The sequence below is a fragment of the Alligator sinensis genome, unplaced genomic scaffold (genome assembly GCF_000455745.1).
Source record: "Alligator sinensis unplaced genomic scaffold, ASM45574v1 scaffold1092_1, whole genome shotgun sequence".
Lineage (NCBI taxonomy): Eukaryota > Metazoa > Chordata > Crocodylia > Alligatoridae > Alligator > Alligator sinensis.
Window position 1 is genome coordinate 1,365,246 of NW_005842252.1, and position 11,411 is coordinate 1,376,656.

At 42.0% G+C, this 11,411-nt stretch overlaps 1 protein-coding gene across 12 annotated transcripts in view; it reads left to right on the plus strand.

The window, feature by feature from the left end:
• NPNT (nephronectin) overlaps nucleotides 1–10,211 on the plus strand; it is a 98,256-nt gene extending 88,045 nt beyond the window's left edge. For 11 of the 12 annotated variants that reach the window (XM_025208785.1, XM_025208788.1, XM_025208789.1 and 8 more), the window contains one exon: nucleotides 4,845–6,819. In XM_025208785.1, coding sequence (XP_025064570.1) covers nucleotides 4,845–4,940 — 96 coding nt within the window. In that variant the 3' untranslated portion in view covers nucleotides 4,941–6,819. Of the gene's footprint in view, nucleotides 1–4,844; nucleotides 6,820–8,827 lie in introns of those variants that run through there. The other variant, XR_003094989.1, reaches the window with a different exon arrangement.
• The last annotated feature ends 1,200 nt before the right edge of the window (nucleotides 10,212–11,411 follow it).

Here is an 11,411-nt window from a genome sequence, read left to right on the forward strand (position 1 = left end):
TGGCTTGGCAGGGTTCAAGATGATACGCACTGGTTCAGCACTCAGCATGTGCCCCACTTCATTTGCATGGGTGGACCACAGCTGTGGAGGTACTCGTGCCAACAGTTCCTCTTGCAAGTAGGAAGTGTCAGGTTCAGAGTACTCCTGGGTTAGCAAAGCCACAAGCTCAGTTTCCCTATGTTCTGGTACCTCAAGGTAAACACCATCTGGGCTACAATAAATCACGCATCCCAGTTTACACAACAAATCCTTACCAAGAAGGTTGACAGGTGCACAGGGGCTAAGAAGAAAGGCATGATTTTCAGACAAAGGGCCAATAGAGATGGAGACAGGTTCAGAGACGGGATGTGGGATAGGTTGTCCGCCTATACCGACAGCATTTATAGTTTCAGGAGAATAAGGTAGAAAAGGAAACTCAGCAGCCTTTAGCGTGGAGCGGGATGCTCCGGTGTCGACAAGACAGGAGACAGGTTTACCAGAAATAAGGCATTCAACAAACGGACCAGATTGGTCAGTAGCAAGCAAAGGAGCGATGATGTCACTGTCCCTCAGGCTGTCCTATTCAACACTGGGAAAATTGACAGGAAGTGGAGGTGGGGGCAGGGACTGGGGTCTGGGTCCTTGGCCGGGGCGCTTGGGGCATTCTGATTTCCAATGTCCTTCTTGCTTGCAATAATGACATTGGTTCCCATAGCCTGGGTTTTGTGGGCTCAAGGATCTATCTCTTCCCCTGAATCTACCCGGGCCTCCCCTTCCCCGTCCTCGTCCCCTTCCTCTACCTGGACCCTGCAACTGAGAAATCTGTAAGGCCATTAACTTAAACTCGGCATTGTCTTTAGACCGTTCCAATTTGTTATGAAAATGGTTAGCCGCAGCAAGGACTTCAGTCAAATCTTTAGTTTCCCAGCCAATAATTACTGTTTGAATTTTCTCAGCAATTTTAGGGTTAAGTCCCTGGATGAATGCTGCCACTATTGCTTGTTTAGCATTTCCGACTGGGTTATCCATTCCTGAGTATCGTTCAAATGCCTGTTTGAGGCGTTCCAAATAGTCACTGGGGTGTTCATTTTTGTTTTGTTTACAGGTATTTATTTTGGTCCAGTCTGCCTTTTTTGGGCAAATTGTGAGAACTGCCTGAACCAAAGCATTTCTCTTGTCAATAAAGTCTTGGCCAATCCCTGGGTTTTGATCTGGCCAAGTACAGGCAGCATACAGACGTAGCATAGTTTCCTTGGGCAAAATCGATCGCATGAGCTGATTAATGTCAGCCCATGTTGGATTATAACAATTTATAACAGTCTGCAATTCTTCCTGAAATTTTTCTGGGTCTTCCCTGATTTTGGGGAATTTTTGAGTTAAATTGTAGAGATCACCTGGAGTCCAGGGTGCATGCACGGTTACTATATTTTGTCCATCGGTGCCAATGCCTGGCATTTGTCTTAGGGGGTAAACTTGTGCAGCTCGGGATCTAAGATTGATGGGAGATCTTTCCATGCCTATTCCCATTCTTCTAAATACACCTGTGGTGGGTTGTGACCCAGGAGTAAATTGCCACACTGGTGATGATTGAGTGGCAGATATGGTGGATGAGTCCAGACTATTAAGCTCCGTGGATGGATTTACTGAAGGAGCTTCAGCTAATGAGTTACTAGCCTGGGCTGCAGCCTGATGTTGAACCGGTTGTTGCTGATGTGGGAGTCCCAGGAGAGCAGGGTTCGAACAAAGGTCAAGGATATCCTCTGCTGGCTCCGGTGGTGGGGGCGCCCCGGGCAATGCTGGATACATCGGAGCGGTGGCCGGCGTGTAATTTGGGGGAGCAGCCAATTTCTCCCGAACAGCTTGTAACTGCTGTTTTAATTTTTCTTGAGAGTCTTTTAGGCTCCTAGTTTGAGATTCTGTCCGCCTTTTGGACATTTCATCATACCAATAAAAGAACGCGTCCCACTGGTTTTGTGGTGTTTTGGATCCACGGGACTCTAAAGCCCCTCTTAAGTGCACTATTTTATCCTGATCAAATGTTCCTTCTTGTGGAAAATGCTTCACAGGATCATCCCTAGTATACCAGTTCCACTTATCCAGGTACTTGCAAGCCTCGGGAGAATAGTGTGTGTACATAAAGTACGCCGGAGTCCCCTTAGGGGGGACGGGAACTTGTTTAGACTGACTCGTTCCCATTTTCAGTCACACAGGGAGACGTAGGAGAGGCTTATTTAGGATGTCCGGGCCGCTCAGTGCCTTGCCCCGCAGTTTTTCACTGCCCAGACAAAAGGCTTCTGACCCGACACCGGCTCATAAAATGGAAATGGGAAGGGAAACACAAGAGGAATCCTTTCACTCCTGCTCTCGGCAGAAGCTACTGGGACAAGGGGTTTGGAAAAGACAAAATCACTCAGACGCCCTGTCCACTGGGTCACGAGGTTTCAGCTGGGCCCCCTTGCTTTCGACGCTACCTTTTTTAGGCAGAATCGGGGCGGCTAGACCCAGCCTTAGTCCCAGACCTGGTCAGTGGCTCATTTTTCTAAATGCACACACACACATTTATTCAATCACTGGGAAGCCCTGTCCACTGGGTCACGAGGTTCCAGTTGGGCCCCCTTGCTTTCAAAACTGCCCTGTCAGGCAGAATTGGGGCGGCTGAACCCAACCGTAGTCTCAGACCTGGTCAGTGGCTCATATTTCTAAATACACACACATGCACATTCATTCAGTCAGCCAGACCTCCTCCCCCACACCGCCTTAGTTAATTAACGACAAGCCCGATGTGCTGTAGGATGAAGGTGCTTCATACAGTTTCTCCCTAAATAAAACGTACGTTACCAGACACAAAATGGGATCCTTTACCAGACAGAAAATTTTAGCCGGCAGTAAGGTTCAGACTGACCTGTTTTAACAAGGTTCAGATCCAGTTACCACGGCCAAGTTGGGAGCCTACAGGCAGTCCTCCTCCGAAACCCCAATAGAGATTTTGAATTAGGTCTCTTACCTCTCAAGTTTGGCGCCTCGGGGTTCGGCGGGGGGCAGTCTGCGGTCTTCCTTTCTCAGCCTGTGTTCTGGATCCGAGTCACGGCACCAGGAATTGTCGTGGAAACACATGCAGCATACTTTTGGGTCAGGTCAGCAGAAGCTTTTATTCAAAAGAAACTACAGCTGTAGGGTGGACTCCAAAGTGACATGGATTTCCCAAGCACTTGGAAGGGGTTCCCCCCCAAGAGCAAAATCAGGAGGCTTATATACTTTTTAACAGTTGCTTACAACTCACGTGATCATATAGTGAAATTAGCATGAAAAGCGGCTATAATATTACTTCATTATTTCTTTGCTGTAATCAGGATGGGAACTAATGGGGGAGGCGAGGTTAGTTCACAAACCTCCTTCTTGCACCTGCAAATCAGATTTGTACATACTTTTTTGCTATCTTTAAGGCCGCGGTGAGCGAAGCAGTTGCAGAGGAGTTACAAAGAACAAACACTTTCTCTTATCTGTTCTACTATACAGAGCCAGCAATTTTCCACAAAGCGGTTATGTCATCTTATAACTAAAATAATCAAAGTTTAAGGCATATATTTTTTCTGATTCCACACATCACAGACAGATTTTATTCAGACTGTATCATTTCTACAAGCCAGAACTATCTAGTGTCCACACTGAGCAATTTGCAATGTCTGTTTGAAAATGAAAACTTCCCTTAAAGTGTGTTCAAACAAAACTTGTGATAGTTTTGTATGTTTTGAAGACAACATTACATTTAGAGGTTGTCATGCAAGGATCAAATGCCCCTTTTGAGAGAGAGGGGAAAGTTCTTTCTTGGGACTCCCCAAAAAGCAGTTTTATTTGGTCTCCCTCTCCTAAGAGGACCCCTGCAGATAGCCCTAGCATGGCTTCACAAGGGGGAAGTCCCTGTCTTTGAGATCTCAGCTCTTTTCAGTCCCTTCCCTCCTCAGCGATCTGTGGCTCCTTTTTAGTCAGCTATTGGGAAGGAGGGAGTGTTTTCTTTTAAAGAAGAGGGGTATTGGAGTGCCAGTTGTCTCCAACCAAACAGCAGACTGTTGAGAAACAGTCTTTATTGGGCCATTCCAGTTCCCTCTGTCCTCACTCGGACTTTACTTTACTCTGCCCACCCTGGGACCTTCTTCCTCTCTGGCTCTCTCCCTGCCTCACTTCTTCCCCTCAAGCCCAGGCAGCCCCACTTGCAACAAAGCAGTTATAAAACTGTAGTTTTAAGCTCGGGACCACTTCACCCAGTACAATGAAATATTACATCATGGGGAACCAAACAGAGAGCAGTTTCAGTGGCTTGGTGTCAGGCCTAGACTGCCATCTGCTCTTGGAGTGAAAAAGGCACATAGATGTCCTACTTAGGGAAGTATTCACAGTAACATATGCTCGCAATGAGTACCATGTTCCCAACAAGAACTGCAGCCTAGAACTTAGCCCACTTAGCTTCCTTCATCACAGAGGTATTTGAGCAGTGAATGGAATCATTTAAATCTATATAGAAAGATCATTAGCGAGAGATGCCCACATTCCCAGTCTGACAACTGCCTATGTCAGTACATACTAGATATTTCCACCCTTTGTGTGTCTGTCAGGAATATGAAAATAAAAAGGACTGGAAAGAGAGCATAGAAATTGAAAATAAAGCAAAACAAAACAAAATGTGAATCCACAGATCTACAGCTCATTTAGAAAGTGATGAATTCATAAACACACTTTAATGATCCAAAACAGAGACATGCCTGAATTCCTTCATGCCGTGCTCTTGTTATGTTATGGCTGGGACCTTTCTAAACACATAGCCATTCTCATCACAAGTTTTATTAATTCAGACTTCATCTTTTCCCCAGGTTATTTTCAAAGGCGAAAAAGGAAAAGGGAGAACTGGCGACATTGGACTGGATGATGTGAGCTTAAAGAAAGGCCACTGCTCTGAAAGACATTAGCAATGCAAGTCGACTGGCAAAGAACATCTGTTAATCTCCCCTTTCCCCTTAATCCTACTCCCATCAAGTGCGTAACCCCCCTCCCCTGATCCTTTGGGCAAAAAGGAGAAATATTTAAAGAGTGACCACTTTTTGTTTGCTTATTTTGTGCAATCCTAGTGAACTTCCACTTATATAATGTCTAAGGACACAAACTCCAAGCCAGTATTGGATGCTGCCGTTAACTTGTTCCTGATCATTCCATGCCTACAGGATGATCATATTGAAAGTCTTCTCCCCACACTTCTTATACCCCATTAAAGGGGCAAATTGTAGCTAAAGGGTGTATTTACACGAGACATACTGCGTATTGGCCTAATAATGCTGAAGTAGCGTGTCATGACAAAAACTGTGCTAATAGTCTACTGTGCAGTTATTATTAGGCTAATGCACACTAAGTGTAACTAAATAACCATGCACTGGTGCTACTGCACAGTAACTTTAGGTATTACACATTTAGTTTAGTACTTTATTGAAGAAGTACTAAACTAAATGCATAGTAATGAATGTGTAGACGTGCCCAAATACTACTAAAAGATATCACCAGCTCAGACAACAATGGTAATAGCTGCCATTCTGTATTTCCCCATAGTGCTGCTATTTCAGCAATATACAATTAAATTGATTTGACTTCATAATTTGAATCTAACTCAGGCCTGGATACGAACTTTGGCTATTTTACTGCCATTGGTTTTTAAAGAAGGGTTTGTTACATATCAAGTATCATTTATTCTGATACTGTATCCATATTAACAATAGGTAGTTTACATAAAGTAGACACTACATCTCCTTAATATTGCTACTGCTGTTTTGTGTAAATGTATATGGTTAACGTATTTATGTTTTTAATATTTAGATTCTAGTTGTGAGGTAAACGGCAGCTGTGCTCTCAGCCTAAACTACAGTATATGTGAGCACAACGTGTTTTTTGACCCTCTGTGTGTGTCCATTGATAAATCAATAGTGATTTGATGATTTCCAGACAGTATCTTTTTCTCTAAATAATAGTGCAATTTTTTATATTATAAGATAACTGCAAGCAAGAGACTAGATCCTCAGCTGATGTGAATTGGTAACTCAGTAAGTTTCAGTAGTATTACACAAATGTATATTAGCTGATGAGCTGAGCCAAGAAAGTCCAGTCCTGTCAGGTCTAGCTCACTGTCAATTCTCAATGATCTCCCTGGGAATTGAAGTGCTGATTTTGAATTTATCAAAGATCAGTAGGATGGGCCAAAGCTTGTGCTGATAGTAGCAGCCATTGTCATTGACTAGAATGATTGTCAGGTGTTGAGGTCCCCTCTAACCTTATGATTCCCTGATCTAGACAACATAAGCAACTCAGTGAGTTGCCTGCTTTAATATTGCACTAAGAAGAATGAACAAATGAATTCAGAACGTTGAGTCTTGCATCTGTACAAAGTCCTTGCCAGACTGCTTAGACAATAAATTACAAAATACATCATTTTGAAAGCTGAAACTGGTATTTGTCAGAATATTGGACATTTTTTGGTTATCCATTGTGCATACAATAAATTAATAACTGTGGCAAATTTCTCTGTTTGGTTTGGGTTACCTTTTTGTAAAGGAAAGCTTTAATAATCAGTGCTATCATCAACATTTTTACGTTTGACAAAATGTGTCACCTTTGTATTTAAGAAAGTTAGAAAAAAAGTTTTAATACAATATTGTTATAATGAGACAGCCTTAAGATTTCAAAAGGGTACAGATAGAAAAAAGTAGGCCTTATGATTTTTTTAAAATACTTAATTGTAAATGAAACGTTAGCCCAATGTATTATTGTATTACCTTATAAAAGTTACCTCTGGTCTTACCCAAACCTGTGTCCAGTTTTGCACACTTTGTCCATAGAGATGAGATAATGAAGGCTGTTTCAAACTTATATTTTTACTTGATACTTACCTTGAAATAGTTGCTACAGATCTGATTGGAAATCTTTCACTGGAACAGTTTTTCCATCTGGGAAATAAAAAGACAGTTTTGTCTAGCAGAATTTATTACACTGTTAAGATATCAATCAAAATACCTGTAGGACAACCATTTGGAAATGCAAAATTCATTTAGAAAAAAAATCTTTTTTTAGACTATTCTAAAGTTGAGGCAATCAAATTTGAAACAAATTTCAAAATGTAAAAAAATGGGTTTTTACATTATTTTGTGGCATATCAGTAATAGATACTGGCGTATAATTGTAACAGTCTGATATTTTCTAAAATTATTAAAGGCAGCTGCTGCTTAGTATTAATTGGAACATCTTTTTTAGATCATTTCATTACAAAGAGAACAGTTTTGATTGGAACTTATCTTTTCTAGATCAAAATAAGTAGTAGCTGTCTTCAATAGTTAACATAGACTATTTTTTATTTCAATTTTCTACAATGAATGTTTCTTTTGAATGTGTTTTATAGTAAGCTTTAATTTAAGAAGTGTTTGTTCTGATTCAAAATGTCAAAAAAAAATTAAAATTCCCTGTGAAATGAAAACTCCCAAGTTTTGATTATCCATAGTATCATATCCACTAAACACAACCACTATGTTCTCAGACCCAGCAGTAACCTAACAGAATTAATACACATATTGGTGTCTTATCTATGTAAAATGGATTGAAGTATGTTTAAATTATTTTCTTAAATCATGCTACATACCTTTGGGAGTCAGGTATCATACTTACAACAGGATTTTCTCTAGCATGCACAAGACAGGCCAAACAGGTTTTAACTGTTTTATAACAGGGTCTGGAACATACCATTTGTATAAATCTACCATAAATGGTACATATAGGTCAGATATAGGGCTTTCTCCTGCCCCCTGGTTATTCTGACTTATCAACATGCATACATGAATTAGGAGGGTTTAGGATTTCTGCATTTTATGACTGATTTCATGTGGTCCTTTTATCAGGAGTACCTTATGCAATAATGCTATTTAGTAGGCACTTGAATTTCTTGTCACTGTTTGAATAGGGTAATGAATTCTGGCTATATGATGTGATTTTTTTAATTAATAGGAAGATAGTAATTACTATTGAGCAGCTACATTTTCATTTTATTGGTGGAAAGTGTGTAATAACAGCATGGCTCAAGACCAGCCCTTGTCTAAGAATGCCCTGTGTAGGTCAAGTCTCAAGTTACTCATTTCTAAAAAGGAGACTGCCTTGATAGAATATATCCATCACTACCTACCCTCTAACAAAAATAATAGCTCACTCAAATTTATCAACTTTATTTCAATCCTACTCCTGTTTTTGGAGACAAGGCAACATTTAGCTTCTTTTGTTGGAGCATCTTCTCTTTTGAGTTTCTTCATCCTTTATAGGCCTTAACCATGTAGGGAATTCTTCATTGGTAGAACCCTGTGCTGCCTCACTAAAGCAATGGGGCTAAACAAAGACAATACAGGCCCTCTTTTCCATAGCTCATTGCATGATCAGTGATAAAGCTGCCGGTTTCTACAGTATGTACCTTATTAGCTACATTCTTAGTAATTTATTCATGCATAACACATGCCTGGAAAGCTACATAAGAATATGGCCTCAAAAAAATCAGCATAAAAACAGTTTAAGTATCTCTTTCTGTTACTGTTCAGTAACTGCATAGCTGGGTCTAAAACAACAAACCAAACTCCTGCTAAAAAAATACTATATTTAGTACCAGAAGATGCTGCACTAAATTCTTATGGAAACAGTTATCGAATGTACTGTATAACATCTACTGGCATTCATGTTTTTAAATAGAAATGTTAACATTTTTACCCCAAAGTGACTGAAAATAAAGAATATTTTTGTAAATGATAGGTATCAATTAACATTGGCAATTTGCATTTATTAGATGGTTGATGTAAAGAATAACCACAATGAAGAGGGGATATGTTATTAATTACCTTTCCTGTTGCTGTGAGTGACGGACTTAATCAGACTAGAATTAAGCTGGATGTCAATGATTTTGAAAATCTCATCTCCACGACATTACCTCCAAAGGATCCTCAGAGATTGATTTGGTCTTGGAAACCATTCCAGTTCATCTGAAGAAAATTATAACAAGCCACAGCGTGATTTGTCTTAGTACTGACCCAAGTCACTCCTGACATTCACACACAGGAGGACTCTCAGTAGCAAACCACCACTTTCCTCTATTGTACTCTTTTTAAAGAGAAAAAGCACAATAGTTGTTTGTGTGATAATATACAAATATGGATAAAACTACATCAACTGTTCCTCTAGTTATCTGTTCCCCTATCAGTGATGCCTTATGAGCAGGAATCCAGATTTCCCATTCACCAAGGAAAAACATCATAAAACCTGGATTTTCCTCTTTAAAGGAGAAAAGTGTGGGAAATGATGGGCTTCCCCTTGCAGGCTGGAAGAGTTCCAGCCTGCAAGAGGCTGGGGGGAGTGGGAAGAAGGCGGTCAGGCAGGGGGCGCCATGTGCATGTACACATACACATGGCTGCCAGGCGAGCAGCTCCCACAGGTCAATCTGGTGGGGGGCGGAGAGGTGGGTGGACTTGAGGCTCCCATTGTAAGGGAGGGAGGGAGTTGGACAGGGCTAGGGTTTCTTTCCAGCAGGGCAGGGAGCAGGACAGAGCTGGGGGTAGCAGTGGGGACTGGCTTTCTGCCACTGCGTGTACTCCTGTGGGGGCAAGGGGAAGAACATGTCCCCCAGATTTGTGCACAGGGTGGGGGCAGCTGTGGGCTTATGCTCCCTACTCTGCTGCCTTCCTACCCAGTGCAGCAGGGCAGAGAAGAAGTGCAGTGCTGCCACCGCAAGCCTCACGCCACCATAGCAAGGTGCCCAACCAGCAGCAGCAGGGGCGACGGGATGGAGTTGTGCCCCTCACTGCTGCTGGGTGGGCAGAGGGCACCTTGTCATGGTAGTTTGGAGCTTGCACAAGCAACGAGCTTCCCCACCCAGCCCCACTCTGCCCTGCCATGCCGGGGCCCACCTGCTGGGTTGAGGAGGCCCTGTGGGGAGGGCAGCAGGGTGGGGAGCTCGAGCCCGCAGCGGGCAGCCCGCACCTGTTCCCCTAACAGGCTCTGCTCCATCCATGATGCCCATGGGGGAGGGGGAGCCGGGATCTGCACTCTGCTCTGCCATAGCATCTTCCACCTCCTGCTGGCAACAGCCAGGGCTTGGATGCAGCTGCAGGGGGCAAGGAACTTTGCACCCAGGTCCCTGGCCCATAACCCTGGCAGCTGGGGGCCCCCTCCAGCAGGGCAGGGGGCACCAGCAGGCCCAGGGGGGTGTGGATGGGGAGTGAGGGGCCTGGACCTGTGTCCTGGTGAGCAAAGGGAGCTGTGATTTTCCATGATAAAAAACCCTAAATCAAACACCAACATTTATAGGTATTTAGAATTTATTTCATTGTAGTGATTGAGGCACTGGTAGGCTTCCAAATTGCTTTAAAATTGTAAATATATCAATAAAGCATTGCGTTTAGCTGATACCTATATACATATGTATAATATTTGTGACATTTCATGTTAATCATGGGTTTTGAGGGTTTTAAATCAGAGAATTTGCAGATTTTTAAACAGAGAAAACCAGGATTCCTGTTTATGAGACCTTGAGCTTCATCCTAAAGCATGAGTTAACTGCAATTAATTGACAGCCCTAGTTTCACCCAATGTTGCATTCTTCCTTTGCAATCTCTAATCAATACTTTTTCCTCTCTGCTCCTGATAAGCATCATCCTGCCCCATATCTGTCCATAAACTACCAGAGAACAAGAGCATACATCAGTGGTCTTTTCATTCTCGAGGCACTCCCCTGTGAGACTGAAGGAACCCCTCGTTAGACTTGAAGCTCTCAGAAAATGCCAACTCAGTTTTTGCTCAATTTTTTACGATAGAAAACATAGAGGAATTCTTCTATTACAAAGAACTCAGAAAGGCCAAAGCAGAACACAACATGAATTTCCATTTGAAATCTCTGGGTTTAGCTTGTGAATCATGTTTTCACACCTAACAGTGTTAACTACATAGGGTGCAACACCCTATTTGAGAATCACTGGCATATATCAACATGTGCTGGCACTGGTGCTCCACAGATCTTTTGTCTAACAGATAAGACACTCTGCAAATCAGGGCTCCTAATTTGTACAATTACTCTTAAGCATTATTCTATTTAAAATGTTAATTCGATAGCCAGACTAAGTAAAAGTCCTCAAAGGATCAGACTAAACACTTTTTATAAACAACTTCTTGGTATCATATGTCCTAAGGGGATGCTGAAGCTCATAATGTTACAGACTGGTAACAGACTTTCTTTTTAGAAATGTTTGTCATTGATTAATTTCACCACTTAATTAATTTCACAACATCCATATGCCAAAACAACATAAACTATGCCAAATCTTTCTTTAATATTTTCATTATGTTTCTCAAGATGAAGGGTCATTACTTGTTAACTGATA